This window comes from Moschus berezovskii, chromosome 16, assembly GCF_049115385.1.
Source record: "Moschus berezovskii isolate FMDL1 chromosome 16, NW_MosBer_1.0, whole genome shotgun sequence".
In the NCBI taxonomy this organism is placed as follows: domain Eukaryota; kingdom Metazoa; phylum Chordata; class Mammalia; order Artiodactyla; family Moschidae; genus Moschus; species Moschus berezovskii.
Window position 1 is genome coordinate 29901288 of NC_142475.1, and position 17203 is coordinate 29918490.

At 38.1% G+C, this 17203-nt stretch overlaps 1 protein-coding gene across 4 annotated transcripts in view; it reads right to left on the reverse strand.

Annotated features, from left to right (window-relative positions):
• CSMD3 (CUB and Sushi multiple domains 3) overlaps positions 1 to 17203 on the reverse strand; it is a 1369436-nt gene that overhangs the window by 478088 nt on the left and 874145 nt on the right. For all 4 annotated transcript variants that reach the window (XM_088844606.1, XM_088844605.1, XM_088844604.1 and 1 more), the window contains 2 exons: positions 15762 to 15900; positions 4126 to 4313 (listed from right to left, as the gene is read on the reverse strand). In XM_088844606.1, the coding sequence (XP_088700732.1) occupies positions 4126 to 4313; positions 15762 to 15900 (327 nt within the window). The remainder of the gene's footprint in view (positions 1 to 4125; positions 4314 to 15761; positions 15901 to 17203) is intronic.

Consider the following 17203-nt stretch of genomic DNA (forward strand, 5'->3'; position numbering starts at 1 on the left):
CTATCAAACTTTGTATTATAAATTATGTATATACATATATATGTATAAATGTATATATATATACACACACACATTTATGGGTTTCCCTGGTAGCTCAGCTGGTGAAGAATCTGCCTGTAATGCAGGAGATCCTGGTTCAATTCCTGGGTCAGGAAGATCTCCTTGAGAAGGGATAGGCTATTCACTTCAATATTCTTGGGCTTCCCTGATGGCTCAGATGGTAAAGAATCCGCCTGCAATGAGGGAGACCTGGGTTCAATCCCCGGGTTGGGAAGATCCCCTGGAGGAAGTCATAGCAACCCACTCCAATATTCTGGACTGGAGAATCCCCATGGACAGAGGAGCCTGATGGGCCACAGTCCATGAGATTGCAAAGAATCAGACATGACTGAGTGACTAAGCACAGCACAGCAGATGCATATATAATAATTATCACAGCAATAATTAATGTTTTCAGCTTGTTATATTCCACATTATTACAACTCTAAAATGTTTGCAAAATTTGCCTCATTTAGTCATTAAAATAATCCTATGAAATTATTTCTATCATTAAAACTCCATTTAATTGCTTTAGGAGACTCTAAGTATGTCTTAGAGATTGGTATCTGTGTCAATGGATTTGTCTGTAGCCATTTATCATTGCCTTGCTTTATGTGATATTTACATAATCTAAGAAACAGGATTATATCTATATTTCAAGAAATACAACATAATACAGCTTCTTGGGATTGGGGACTGCACTAAAACAAAACAAAAAAACAGAAAGTCTATTCTGTGTTGTTTTTATTATTTTAATGTGTTTTGTAACCTATAAATAACTTTTATCCTGTTGGTGAAGTGTTTGTAATCTTCCTATTTTGAGAGGAAGACAGATAAAAGTGCCCAAGAAAGGGAAACAAATAAAGTTCTGGAGTACAACCAGTGATGGCATTTCAAGAGATCCTTCCCATAAAAATTTGGTTCACTGGAGAAATCAAGTTTTCTCCTTTAATGTGTTCCATTAAAATAAAAATATAAATTCACAAAACACCAAATATATTTTTAAAGTTTTAAGTAGTATAATAACATTTTTCTCTACTGATTTTGAGGCTTGTGAATGGTTCATTTAAAAAAGATAATTTGGATACCTTCAGCTTGAGAAACTTATTAAGAAAGTGTCAACAGAAATAGTGTTTTATTTGTTTTCTTGGTAAGAAAGGGTTTGTGATGTTAGAGATTATCTCACTATACTAAACAAGTGAAAGTGTTAGTTTCTTAGTCATGTCCAACTCTTTGCAACCCCATGGACTGTAGCCCACCAGCCCCCTCTGTCCATGGGATTCTCCAGCAAGGATATTGGAGTGGGTAGCCATTCCTTTCACGAGGGTATCTTCCCAACCTAGGGATTGAACCCAGGTCTCAGGTACTGCAGGTGAATTCTTTCCAGTGAGTCACCAGGGAAGCCCCTAAATTAGCCTTGTGGTTTACTAAATAAACCACAAGGCTAATTAGAATAAAAATGAAAGAAAATGAACTTTTGTAAACAATCTAAATTTTGAGTCACTGTCTCTGGGCAGATTTGACCAAAATCAATATCTGTTGCGCCTCTCATCAGCCTCAGAATTATCTAGCCTCTACTCTGCATTTAAGCACTAGCCCTCAGTAATAATTTGGACTATTTCACCAGTAGCCTTTAGGTGACAAACTTGCTGACTGTGATAAACACTCTGCCTTAGCCAAACTCAGAGTCAGGATCACCCCTTGGCTGGGCTTCCTTGATAAACACAGTTGGTAAAGAATTTGCCTGCAATGGAGGAGACCCCAGTTCAACTCCTGGAAGATCCACTGGAGAAGGGATAGGCTAACCACTAGAGTCTTCTTCGGTTTCCCTTGTGGCTCAGCTAGTAAAGAATCTGCTTGCAGTGTGGGAGACCTGGGTTCAATCCCTGGGTTGGCAAGATCCCCTGTTGAAGGGAAAAGTTACCCACTCCAGTATTCTGACCTAGAGAATTCCACGGACTGTATAGGCCATGGGGTTGTAGAGAGTCAGACACGACTTTTACTTTCACCCCTGGGCTCTGTCCTTGGTCCATTTAATTCAGTTTTAGCAAGAATCTGAACTAAATCTGTTGGTCAGTTTATTGAAAATCCTCACCCTTTTAGTAACACTTTGCATGATGGTTTAACTTAATCTTTAAAATAATTCTGTGTATGAGAACACGATTACGACCACCTACCTTGATTGAAATGGACTGAATAGGATATATTTGGCATAGAATAGAATGCTGGACAAAAGTGAAAATGGTGTCTGCTCAATGGCAAGCCACTCCAGTACTCTTGCCTGGAAAATCCCATGGACAGAGGAGCCTGGTAGGCTGTAGTCCATGGGGTCGCTACGAGTCGGACACGACTGAGCGACTTCACTTTCACTTTTCACTTTCACCCATTGGAGAAGGAAATGACAACCCACTCCAGTGTTCTTGCCTGGAGAATCCCAGGGACGGGGGAGCCTGGTGGGCTTCTGTCTATGGGGTCACACAGAGTCGGACACGACTGAAGTGACTTAGCAGCAGCAGCAGCATGTTAGCACACTGATACAAATTAATTTCTAGTGAAAATTAATTTTGAAATAGATCTTTAAAAATGACTCTACTCTGACTCAGGCTTAACTAAGAAAGTTAAAAAGTTCTTTAAATTCTTTAAATTCATTTTAATTCCCAAGTGTGTGTTAATCCTCTTATTGCATTTTATAATAGTTGATAAAATATATTTCCATGCCACAAAGCTCTAAGTAAGGGGAAGTTAATATAATTAAATGAGATTGTAGATAAGGTTGAAAAGAAAAAAAAAACAATAAATATATATTCATAATTTAAAGAAAAACCTCACAGGTCCAACCAGACTTACTGAAAAGAGACACATAACATGGTATAACATACAGTTACAAATTTAAATGCTGGATTTTTTTTTTTCTGAGGGGCAAGGGGGCATAGGAGACTTGAATACTAAAATAAGAGATACAATATCTATCTGAAACTGATATAAAGATATCTTGCAGCAATCTTAAATGTATTGTTAGATACAATCACCACAACTGTTTTTCATGGAAAGATATATGGTAACATATTTCCAGATTAAAATGTGTGAATATATCAGTTTATATGTATGTGTGCAACTGTGCATCATATGCGATATACCTACATTATTAAATATGTTGGATGCTTATAAATAAAACAGATTTGTAAATATCAGAATCAATTAAAAAATCATGCATATTTTAGATTTTTTTAAACAAAACTGTAGTATTCTAAGTGAAATTACTGTAAACTGATTCCAGCACTGTAAATTAGCTGCTGCTGCTGCTAAGTCTCTTCAGTCATGTCCGACTCTGTGCGACCCCATAGATGGCAGCAAACCAGGCTCCCCTGTCCCTGGGATTCTCCAGGCAAGAACACTGGAGTGGGTTGCCATTTCCTTCTCCAATGCATGAAAGTGAAAAGTGAAAGTGAAGCCACGCAGTCGTGTCCAACTCGCAGCGACCCCAGGGACTGTACCCTACCAGGCTCCTCTGTCCATGGGATTTTCCATGCAAGAGTACTGGAGTGGGGTTCCACTGCCTTCTCCAACTGTAAATTAGAGCTTGTTTTAATATATAGCCTTTGGCTAGTTATGTTAGCCATAGCTGCATATACCTGAGTATACATTTTACTTTATAATATTAATATAATTTTCAATACTTCATACAAAATAACAAAATTAAATATTTTAAATGGAAATGTATACAATGAGTGTGAGGAAAATATAGAAGAATGATTGAGTTTATGAAGTAAATGTTGGAAGAATTTTTTAATGTTCATATACATCTTAGATTGACATTTCCACTTATTTTTGGTTTTTCAGAATTGCACAAATAATTATTATATGATTTTAAGGTTTTTTAGTTATTACTTTTGGCATTTCTTTAATATTTCCCTTCATAATGATATTACATAGATATTGCTGGAAAAAACCTATTACAGAATTTACTGAAACACACACCTTTTAACCCATTAGCATTCTCATAGGTTCTCTTAATGATACAAGATGATACCAAAAGCATGGAAAACAAAATAACAAAATTAAAAAATAAATGTTGGCATTACTTACTTTCATAATGAATCTTGAAACCGTTATTAGAACGACTATTGTCTGTTGTAAATAGAAGGTATATAAAATTACTGCTGCTAAATAGAAACTGGGGCACCTGTGTGCCATTGTAAGATCCAAGCAAGGGTGACAGAAGATTTGGCCCATCATGAACTTCCAGAACATCATAATTCAATTCAGTCTGAAATCTAAGATTAAGAGAGATATGTGAAAATATATTTATTAGGGCAAAAACACTTTAGGATGCTATTTAAATTATTCTTTGTAATTTTTACTAATTTTACATATGATTTTCTTTAGCTTTGCTAATATCTTATACATCAATTAAGGCTCCATAATTTAAGAATACCAAAGTTATAAGCTCTAATTCCTGTGGAAAATTTTCATGTAAATAGTATGTATATATACTTATTGTTCACAAGAAAGATTTATTCAAATGTTACAGACTGTCTTGAGTAAATAAATGGTCTTTTTGTTAACCAAACATGTTTTATGGAGTCGTCTTTTTTTTTTTTTGCTTTCTTCATTTCTATGGAAAACTATGTGACTATATAACATTTATCCTCAATCAGATCATCATAATTTCATCTTAATAGTATATGTATATATATTTCAATGTATATATATATATTCTGGGCACAGGAGTGGCCAAGAGGAACTATCCCAGGGGTGGCGGCGGAGAGGAGCAAGCCCACGACCAAGGAGCAGCGGCTGTGAGGGCACAGGAGGGCTGAGAGGAGCTACTCCATGTTCAAGGTCAGGAGGCGTGACTTAGTCCAAGGTAAGGAGCAGCGGTTGCGCTTTGCTGGAGGAGCCGTGAAGAGATACCCCACGTCCAAGGTAAGAGAAACCCAAGTAAGACAGTAGCTCTTGCAAGAGGGCATCAGAGGGCAAGCACACTGAAACCATAATCATAGAAAACTAGCCATTCTGATCACATGGACCACAGCCTTGTCTAACTCAATGAAACTAAGCCATGCAATGTGGGGCCACCCAAGACGGACGGGTCATGGTGAAGAAGTCTGACAGAATGTGGTCTGCTGGAGAAGGGAATGGCAAACCACTTAGGTATTCTTGCCTTGAGAACCCCATGAAGAATATGAAAGGCAAAATGATAGGATACTGAAAGAGGAACTCCCCAAGTTGGTAAGTGCCCAATATGCTACAGGAGATCAGTGGAGAAATAACTCCAGAAAGAATGAAGGGATGGAGCTAAAGCAAAAGCAATACCCAGTTGTGGATGTGACTGGTGATAGAAGCAAAGTCCAATGCTGTAAAGAGCAATATTGCATAGGAACCTGGAATGTTAGGTCCATGAATCAAGACAAAATGAAAGTGGTCAAACAGGAGATGGCAAGAGTGAACGTCGACATTCTAGGAATCAGTGAACTAAAATGGACTGGAATGGGTGAATTTAATTCAGATGACCATTATATCTACTATTGTGGGCAGGAATCCCTTAGAAGAAATGGAGTAGGCATCATGGTCAACAAAAGAGTCTGAAATGCAGTACTTGGATGCAATCTCAAAAATGACAGAATGATCTCTGTGTTTCCAAGGCAAACAATTCCATAATACGGTAATCCAAACCTATGCCCCAACCAGTAATGCAGAAGAAGCTGAAGTTGAATGGTTCTATGAAGAACTACAAGACCTTTTAGAATTAACACACAAAAAGATGTCCTTTTCATTATAGGGGACTGGAATGCAAAAGTAAGAAGTCAAGAAACACCTGGAGTAACAGGCAAATTTGGCCTTGGAGCACAGAATGAAGCAGGGCAAAGGCTAATAGAGTTTTGTCAAGAGAACTCACTGGTCATAGCAAACACCCTCTTCCAACAACACAAGAGAAGACTCTACACATGGACATCACCAGATGGTCAACACCGAAATCAGATTGATTATATTCTTTTCAGCCAAAGATGGAGAAGCTCTATACAGTCAGCAAAAACATGACCAGGAGCTGACTGTGGCTCAGATCATGAACTCCTTATTGCCAAATTCAGACTTAAATTGAAGAAAGTAAGGAAAACCACTAGACCATTCAGATATGACCTAAATCAAATCACTTATGATTATACAGTGGAAGTGAGAAATAGATTTAAGGGACTAGATCTGATAGACAGAGTGCCTGATGACCTATGGATGGAGGTTCGTGACACTGGACCAGAGACAGGGATCAAGGCCATCCTCATGGAAAAGAAATGCAAAAATGCAAAATGGCTGACTGAGGAGGCCTTACAAATAGCTGTGAAAAGAAGAGAAGCAAAAAGCAAAGGAGAAAAGGAAAGATATAAGCATCTGAATGCAGAGTTCCAAAGAATAGCAAGGAGAGATAAGAAAGCCTTCCTCAGTGATCAGTGCAAAGAAATAGAGGAAAACAACAGAATGGGAAAGACTAGAGATCTCTTCAGGAAAATTAGAGATACCAAAGGAACATTTCATGCAAAGATGGGCTTGATAAAGGACAGAAATTGTAGGGACCTAACAGAAGCAGAAGATATTAAGAAGAGGTGGCAAGAATACACAGAAAAACTGTATAAAAAAGATCTTCAAGACCCAGATAATCATGATGGTGTGATCACTTATCTAGAGCCAGAAATCCTGGAATGTGAAGTCAAGTGGGCCTTAGAAAGCATCACTACGAACAAAGTTAGGGGAGGTGATGGAATTCCAGTTGAGCTATTTCAAATTCTGAAAGATGCTGCTGTGAAAGTGCTGCACTCAGTATGCCAGCAAATTTGGAAAACTCAGCAATGGACACAGGACTGGAAAAGGTCAGTCTTCATTCCAATCCCAAAGAAAGGCAATGCCAAAGAATGCTCAAACTACTGCACAATTGCACTCATCTCAGTTCAGTTCAGTCACTCAGTCGTGACTGACTCTTTGCGACCCCATGAATCACAGCACACCAGGCCTCCCTGTCCATCACCAATTCCCGGAATTCACTTAAACTCATGTCCATTGAGTCGGTGATGCCATCCAGCCATCTCATTCTCTGTCGTCCCCTTCTCCTCCCACCCCCAATCCTTCCCAGCATCAGAGTCTTTTCAAGTGAGTCAACTCTTCGCACGAGGTGGTCAAAGTATTGGAGTTTCAGTTTTAGCATCAGTCCTTCCAATGAACACCCATGATCAATCTCCTTCAGAATGGACTGCTTGGATCTCCTTGCAGTCCAAGGGACTCTCAAGAGTCTTCTCCAGCACCACAGTTCAAAAGCATCAATTCTTCAGCGATCAGCTTTCTTCACAGTCCAACTCTCACATCCATACATGACCACGGGAAAAACCATAGCCTTGACTAGACGGACCTTGGTTGGCAGAGTCATGTGAGTTGGTGACGGACAGGGAGGCCTGGCATGCTGCAATTCATGGGGTTGCAACGAGTTGAACATGACTGAACAACTGAACTGACTGATATATTTCAAATCTGTCCTCTTTTTCATACTGACCTCTGCTTCTTATCTCTGTTTTGTTTTTTTGGCAAATCTCTTTTGGCTATTAAATTTTTGTATAGATTTTATTTAGATTTTTGGCTGTTCTTCCTGCTATTGCTTTCAATTTTTTAAAAGATATAATCTGTAGCCAAAACAGAGCTTCTTTTAACATGCATAACACATTATTAATAAAATAAAATTTTGAATACCTTCTTGCATGTCACAATTAAAGCACATTTTGAATCTGGATCAGAAATATTAGTTATGGGAAAAAAAACAACCTTTAGGTGGAATCATGAACAACTGAGCATCTTACTCCCTTGCCATGATGATTCTACAGCCTACGACATTCTTTTCTGCCTTCACCGAGGTTTTCCTATGCATATCAGTTTTCAGCTAGATATGTCCACAACAAGCCTTACTCTGACTTCCCAGTGTAGGTTAGTTTCTTTACCATATTGTCACAATTCATTTTGCTTTTGTGATACTAATCATAGTTGCTTGCTTGTTGACAGCTATCTCCTTTAAGAGATTATAAACTCCATGAGGTCAGACAGTTTGTGTTTTTTGCTGATGTTCTACATACAGCAGACCCTCAGTAAATATTTATTAGATAAATGAAAGAATGAATGCATATTTAAGGGAAAAAAAAGAATATTTTCTCTAAAACAGTTATCAATTTTATAAAAAAAAAAGTCAACATACATAGATACTTCATTATTAACCATTCATTTCACTCTTTTAAAATGTACCCTCCAACACATTTTGGCAACTAGTTATATTCACTATGTTTTCAAAATAATTGTCAGTTGAAATGTCCACCAATTTTCAGGTAATCACTTTATCATCAACAGTTATTAATAGATAATCACTCCATCATACCTAACAATAGTCAAAACAAAGTATATAATTTAATGCTATTTGAGAAATACAAATGAAATATTTTTAGATTTGTATTACTGGTGCATACTATTAAAAATAGGTTTAGTAAAACCAGTGGATTTCTTTTTTTAATCAAGTTTATTTTTTATTTATTTATTTTTCTTTTTTTTTTTTCAAGGTTTCCCATCTATTTTATTTTATTTTTTTTCAAAAACAATTTTAGGAATCTTTACTTAAAAACAACCTTATCTTAAAATGGAGTAACTTTGGTTTTACGAGCAGCAAGCAAATACAAAAGCAAAAATGCATTACAGGAGCATTAAGTTCTACATTAGGTCACAGCGTCTAATCTGAAATCACACCCGTAATATCATTTTTCAGGATATCTGGGAAATAGTTATTTCCCAGGATGTCTGAACCATAGCTACTCTATTTTGACTTTTAGTTGTAAAAAAAAAAAAATTTTTTTTAATAGACAAAACAGATTTCACCCTTAATAACGTCAGTGTTTTTCTAGGTATGAGAAAATGCAAGAATTGGAACTCACGAAACCTTTTTCTGAAAAGATCTATCTGAAGGCCTGTTCTGCCAGTTTTTTGGTTTTTTTGTTTTTTTTCCAGAGCACAGAGTGCCTCATTCCTGATTTTCACCCTGAACTTCTTTCAGGGGGTGTTGAAGGTCAGCAGCTTGCAATGGTCATGATGTAATCTTTGTAGAGGCAGCTGCAAGTACCAACTTCCAGTCAGCAGGGTCCCTTCATAGCCACATATCTGACCATGTGACACCATTTCATGGCCATTGTGTCCCGCGGTGCTGTGAAGGCTCATTCCCAGGTCTAGGGAAGTGATGGGCCACTCAGTGTGCTAAAATTGGACCAGGCCTTGCAGGTAGCAAAAGTCTCTGGACCACTGTCTTACTAGCCTCCTGGTCCAGGAAAATATTTCCTCTTGTTGCTTTTTCCCATACCCAGAGTCACATTATTACAATTATTGATCTCATATGGAACTGTCAGTTCAGCATTATATCACAGGCTCAGTGAAACAAGTGACATAGAAAATAATATAGCCATAGCTAGCAGTTATTAGTAAATAAGAATTATAAGTCAAGAACTTTCATTAGATAAAGCCTGGTACACCCCAAGTCACCTGACTTCATTTGTTAAATGATTATAGTCTGGTGTTAATCTCCTGGTTGTACATTATGGAGCATCCGACCTTTATCTGAAGATTGGTTACTGAGATAAGCCTTAGAAACTAACCTAGAGTGTCCTTTTTAATAGCTTAATTAAATCTTTTAGCAGTATCACGTAACAAGGAACTGTCTCAGCAGTGAGTCTTAGTAAACGATATTAACAAAACTAGAAACTTAATTTAACAATTTACAAAACTTAAAATTCTGTGATTTTTCATTATGGAGGCCCTGTAGCCAGGATGGAAGGACTTTTTTCAGAAGAAACTACACTACACCGGGATGAGAAGACGACGACATCAGAGGTAGACAGCTTGCCCAAGATGCTGGACCTGATTCGTATGATCATTTATAATGTTTTCTTGACTTCTTAGCCCTCTGCATATAAATCAAATGCTTTTCTGCTAGTTTTAGAAATTAATCCAATTGTCGGGTTTGTAGACATGTAAAAGCTCATTCTGCTTATACAAAAACTCTGTTAGACTTGTACCATCCTAATGTCCTTAAACCATGGCAACAGTCTGCTTCTAAATTGGAAAATTAAAAACAATAGCTGGAAATCAGAGTCAGGGCTATGGTAAATCCAAGATGGCTGCTTGGCTTTTCCAAGCTTCCTGACAAACTTCATTTTTTATTTGATGGGTTAAAACCAGTGGATTTCATAAGTTTATCTTACTTTTTACTTTGCGACCTGGGATATATTGTATTTTTGTCTAATAAAAATAGTTTTACAAGTAATATGATTTAGAGTAGTAAATGTATACAAAAACATTATGTCCTTTAAATAAATGATCAGACAATTATGCACTGCAAATCTACTATTTGGTTATTTTGTAGTCAGTTTACTCTAGTACTGAAATTTGAGTTTCACTTTGACAGCAAGTCAGCTGATAAAAACCAAATTAAAGTGCATAGAAAAGTCAGGGATTACTTTGAATTGAAGCATCAGTTCAGTTCAGTTCAGTTCAGTCGCTCAGTCATGTCCGACTCTCCGCAAGCCCATGAATCACAGCATGCCAGGCCTCCCTGTCCATCACCAACTCCCTGAGTACACTCAAACTCATGTCCACAGAGTCGGTGATGCCATCCAGCCATCTCATTCTCCGTCGTCCCCTTCTCCTCCCACCCCCAACCTTTCCCAGCATAATTCTTAATAGAATAGCAACATTAAATGCTGTGATCAGAGAGTATTATTTAGTAGGAGTGAATGTCTAAAAAGAAAATCATCACAGATTTGCCCCAAGAAATCATAAAAATACATTATAATAACAGAGAAAATGAAAAAGAGTTAGGCAATAATTTGAATTTCTTTCATTTTGTATTTTAGGATGGTTATATATAAATTTTGCATGAATTGCCTTGATCTACTGTATAATTGTTTATGACATTAAATTTATTGTTTATCATAAACAAATGTTATGGAGCCATGAGATGATATTAAAATGAAATTTAATCTGATCTTACTCAATTTTCAGTATCTTTTAAAATATTGTTTGCGTTATCCAAAGCCTTTCTGACCACACTGAAATAGTTCATATTAAAAAATTTCCACTCTGGTAGACTGATACTGACAGCTTGTGGTCAAGGAGTTAAGGACAGGAAGGTGAACAGAAATAAAAGTTTAGAACAATTGACAGTAAAATTAATTGAATTAGAAGATACCAAATATTGAAAACGAGAGAAGAAGTAAAACAAAAATTTCTCTGCAAATCTTAGAATAAGATCTAACTGTTGGCTATGTTACAAAGAACTGTAGAAAAAAGATCTTCATGACCCAGATAATCACGATGATGTAATCACTCACCTAGAGCCAGACAACCTAGAATGTGAAGTTAAGTGGGCCTTAGAAAGCATCACTACGAACAAAGCTAGGGGAGGTGATGAAATTCCAGTTGAGCTATTTCAAATCCTTAAAGATGCTGCTGTGAAAGTGCTGCACTCAGTATGCCAGCAAATTTGGAAAACTCAGCAATGGACACAGGACTGGAAAAGGTCAGTCTTCATTCCAATCCCAAAGAAAGGCAATGCCAAAGAATGCTCAAACTACTGCACAGCTTAACTCATCTCACATGCTAGTAAAATCATGATCAAAATTCTCCAAGCCAGGCTTCACCAATACGTGAATGGTAAACTTCCAGATGGTCAAGCTGGATTTAGAGAAGTCAGAAGAACCAGAGATCAAATTTCCAACATCTGCTGGATCATGGAAAAAGCAAGAGAGTTCCAGTAAAACATCTATTTCTGCTTTATTGACTATGCCAAAGCCTTTGACTGTGTGGATCACAATAAACTGTAGGAAATTATGAAAGAGATGGGAATACCAGATCAGCTGACCTAACTCTTGAGAAACCTGTATGTAGCTCAGGAAGCAACAGTTAGAACTGGACATGGCACAACAGACTGGTTCAAAATAGGAAAAGGAGTACGTCAAGGCTGTATATTGTCACCCTGCTTATTTAACTTCTATGCAGAGTACATCATGAGGAACGCTGGGCTGGAAGAAGCACGAGCTGGACTCAAGAATGCTGGGAGAAATATCAATAACCTCAGATATGCAGATGACACTACCCTTATGGCAGAAAGTGAAGAGGAACTCAAAAGCCTCTTGATGAAAGTGAAAGAGGAGAGTGAAAAGTTGGCTTGAAGCTCAACATTCATACAACAAAGATCATGGCATCTGGTCCCATCACTTCATGGCAAATAGATGGGGAAACAGTGGAAACAGTGTCAGACTTTATTTTTTTGGGCTCCAAGATCACTGCAGATGCTGATTGCAGCCATGAAATTAGAAGACGCTTACTTCTTGGAAGGAAAGTTATGAACAACCTTGATAATATGTTAAAAAGCAGAGACATGACTTTGCCAACAAAGGTCCATCTAGTCAAGGCTACGGTTTTTCCAGTGCTCATGTATGGATGTGAGAGTTGGACTGTGAAGAAAGCTGAGCGCCAAAGAATTGACGCTTTTGACATGTGTTGGAAAAGACTCTTGAGAGTCCCCTGGACTGCAAGGAGTTCCATCCAGTCCATCCTAAAGGAGATCAGTCCTGGGTTTTCATTGGAAGGACTGATGTTGAAACTGAAACTCCAATACATTGGCCACCTGATGTGAAGAGCTGACTCATTTGAAAAGACTCTGATGCTGGGAAAGATTGAGGGCAGGAGGAGAAGGAGTCGACAGAGGTAAGATGTTTGGATGGCATCTTGACTCAACGGACATGAGTTTGCATAAACTCTGGGAGTTGGTTTTGAACAGGGGTGCCTGGCATGCTGCGGTTCATGAAGTCGCAATGAGTCGGACACGACTGAGTGACTGAACTGAACTGAACTGAACTTAGCAAAGGATAAACAGTTAAAACTTGTATGTCCATTAGTGGTTTTGTTATTTTGTTTTGCATCTGATTGTGTGTGTGTGTACTAAGTCACTTCATTGACACCTTGCAGCCTATGGACTGTAGCCTATGGAGTGTATCCTACCAGGTTCCTTTGTCCATGGGACTCTTGAGGCAAGAGCACTGGAGTGAGTTGTCATACCATCCTTCAAGTGACCTTTTTGAGCCAGGGATTGAACCCATGTCTCCTACACTGGCAGGTGCGTTCTTTATTGCTGAGCCATCAGGGGAAGCCCTTGTGTTTGACAGGAAAGTGTAATTCTTAAGATATTACTGATTTAGACAATCTAAAGAGGCCAACTAATGGCTAATATATTTGTAATGTTTTCAGTATTTGTTTTTCTGTAAACTAATTCTAATCTCTCATGACATTTGAGAATATGTGAGTTTGCGTTAGTCCCTCGGTCGTGTCTGACTCTTTCTGACCCCATGGACTGTAGTTCGCCAGGATCCTCTGTCCATGGGGTTCTCTAGGCAAGAATAATGAAGTGGATTGCCATTCCCTTCTCCAGAGGATCTTCCCAACCCAGGGATCAAACCCTGGTCTCCAAAGTCATCTGAATATATTACCTGAATTTTTAAATTTCATTTTCAGCCAAATTAGTTTATGCTATTCATGTAGAAAGCAAATGGTGTTACTCTGTAATAAATGCAATCCATCTTTGGAAACAAATTCTATAAAAAGATATTTTCAGGATGAGAACTATTAAAGAATTAACAATCAGTGTCCTTACAAGAATTCAGCTGAAAATCAGAAAGGAATTCACTTTTTAACAACATAATTATTGGTGGATAGTTCAAAGATGATATCTTGTTTCTCAGAAAAATCTTAAGGGGGAAATGAAGCACTGAAATACTATAAGGTCACTAAAAAAGGAAGTGATAGATGTATATTTCTCATTTCAAAGTGACTCTTTTATGTTATTACCTAGTGGATAAAATCCTCATTTATTTTTAACTTGATGAAGATTGATGCTCATTGTTTTGCTACACAGCTACTTCTGATCATGCAGCAGAAGTTTAAAAATGCTAAGTCACTTCACTCGTGTCCGACTCTGTGTGACCCCATAGATGGAAGCCCACCAGGCTTCCCCGTCCCTGGGATTCTCCAGGCAAGAACACTGGAATGGGTTGCCATTTCCTTCTCCAGTGTGTGAAAATGAAGTCGCTCAGTCGTGTCCGACCCTTAGCGACCCCACGGACTGCAGCCTACCAGGCTCCTCCATCCATGGGATTTTCCAGGCAAGAGTACTGGAGTGGCTTGCCATTGCCTTCTCCGGACACTTTACTGACAAATCATTAATTCACATGAATTTGACACAGTCATTTTTCTGAAGGCCCTGTAAGTGTAGGTGTATGGGTAATGTATGTAAGCAGATGTCTCAGGCTCCAATATGGTAAAATTCAAATGTATTTACAGCATCTATATCTTTGACAATCTAGCAGAAAAGAATCCACAGGCCCTTCAAAATATAGGGCAACTAAACATTAAGTTAAAGATTATAGATTCATATCTCAGTAGTGTGTGTGTGTGTGTATATATATATATATATACACAGACTGGTTCCAAATAGGAAAAGGAGTATGTCAAGGTTGTATATTGTCACCCTGCTTATTTAACTTATATGCAGAGTACATCATGAGGAACGCTGGGCTGGAAGAAGCACAGGCTGGAATCAAGATTGCTGGGAGAAATATCAATAACCTCAGATATGCACATGACACCACCCTTATGGCAGAAAGTGAAGAGGAACTCAAAGGCCTCTTGATGAAAGTGAAAGAGGAGAGTGAAAAGGTTGGCTTGAAGATCAACATTCATAAAACAAAGATCATGGCATCTGGTCCCATCACTTCTTGGGAAATAGATGGGGAAACAGTGGAAACCGTGTCAGACTTTATTTTTTTGGGCTCCAAAATCACTGCAGATGCTGATTGCAGCCATGAAATTAAAAGACGCTTACTCCTTGGAAGGAAAGTTATGACCAACCTAGATAGCATATTAAAAAGCAGAGACATTACTTTGCCAACCGAGGTTCGTCTAGTCAAGGCTATGGTTTTTCCCGTGGTCACGTATGGATGTGAGAGTTGGACTGTGAAGAAAACTGATCGCCGAAGAATTGATGCTTTTGAACTGTGGTGTTGGAGAAGACTCTTGAGAGTCCCTTGGACTGCAAGGAGATCCAACCAGTCCATTCTAAAGGAGATCAATCCTGGGTGTTCATTGGAAGGACTGATGCTAAAGCTGAAACTCCAATACTTTGGCCACCTCATGCGACGAGTTGACTCACTGGAAAAGAGTCTGATGCTGGGAGGGATTGGGGGTAGGAGGAGACGGGGACGACAGAGAATGAGATGGCTGGATGGCATCACCGACTCGATGGACATGAGCTTGAGTGAACTCCGGGAGTTGGTGATGGACAGGGAGGCCTGGCGTGCTGTGATTCATGGGGTCGCAGAGAGTTGGACACGACTGAGCGACTGAACTGAGCTGAACTGAACTGATATGAATAAAAAATAGCCATCATATATATCTCACTAGTACTGATAGAGCATTAAGCAAATAGAAAATTAACTTCAGAACAGACTGAAGGCTAAAAGGGGAAAACATTCTGAAACACTCAAGGCACAACAACTGACTAGTGCAATAAAGTTAATCATTAATTTGGTAAGTAAAATAGAGAATGTCAACTATTCTTCTAGATAATCTGCTTTTTGAAGTAGAAAAGTACTTTTAGAAACCTTTCAAATGTAATTTTGATAGAATGTCCTGGTTCAGCTTCAATCACCCATTCACAATTCAGAGAGTCTTTATAGTATCCAGGCCATCCTGGTGACAGAATCAATCCACTGGGAGCTGAAAAATGGCCACCACACGGAGCTGAAAAACAAAATCAGAGAATAGGTAAAAACAGAATTTTAGAGAGTAAGCTGCAGAAGATATTTTTAGTATTAATTGCATTTTTAAAAATTAATCCATATATGTATATTGGAGAAGAAAATGGCAACCCACTCCAGTATTCTTGCCTAGAGAATCCTGTGGACGGAGGAGCCTGGTAGGCTGCTGTCCACAGGGTCGCACAGAGTCAGACACAACTGAAGCGACTTAGCCTGCGTGTGTGTATGCATATACTAAATGCTATTTTAAAACATTCTGAAAGTAAAACCTCTAGTCATTCTATTACTGAATGATTATTTTCCTTAAAAAAAAAAAAACCAAAGCTTTAGTTTTTGAAATAAGGTTTAGTTACACATTCAGCATGTCAGATGAACTGAAGTCTCCCAATTATATTCCTTAAATATGTTCTTGTGTCGCCACCATTTTCCGCATTTTCAAATCTTTGAAAAAAACATGTTGTTAGTTTTAGTTTCTCTCTTTCAGTTTCTGATTTATGGATCAAATACTGTTAATTCATGTTACACACTGTCTAAAACTTTGGTCTTCCTTTTATCAGAGTCCCTATTATAATTTTAGGCCTTCATTGATTCAGTTTCTTCCCTGATCTCCCATCTGCTAATTTCTCTCTTGCTCCAGCCCAGCTGTCAGAATAATGCTCTTCAAATTACAGTTTCATCATACCATTTGCTTTTCTAGACAGGTACCTTGATCTCTTTTTCCTTTAACATTAGATTCAACTCAGTTTATCATTTCAAGAATTTAATCTTCTGCTGTCTCCTAAACTCATACATAATTGAAGCCACAATGATAGCATTTTAATCCCAGTAGGTACTGATAAGGTATTTTAGTGTAAACACCTCATTTTGAAGAGAAATAAACCAAGTTAAGAGAACAACTTGTCAAGGTTCACAAGACTTGACAGTCTCAAAAGTATTTTCAAGTCAGCTTTTACAAAACAGGACCTCAAAACCAGCCCTCTCCCATTATTTTCAATATCATTACATGAAATCACCATCCATGGATTTGAAAAGCCCAGAAATTAAGAAGTAGTCATCTTTATAGTCGAACCTCGGTCTCCGTTGCAGGTAGATTCTTTGTTGTTTCAGCCACCAAGGAAGCCCATTTTCCTTACTATTTACTCCCATATCCAACTCATCCTCAACTCATTCTTTTTTCCTCAATGTCTACAGTTGCCAGATTTAGTTTAAATTAACCATAATTTCATATCTGGTGTAAACCCTCTTAACTGACCCTCTTAATTGGTCTTCTCATCTACACTAACTAT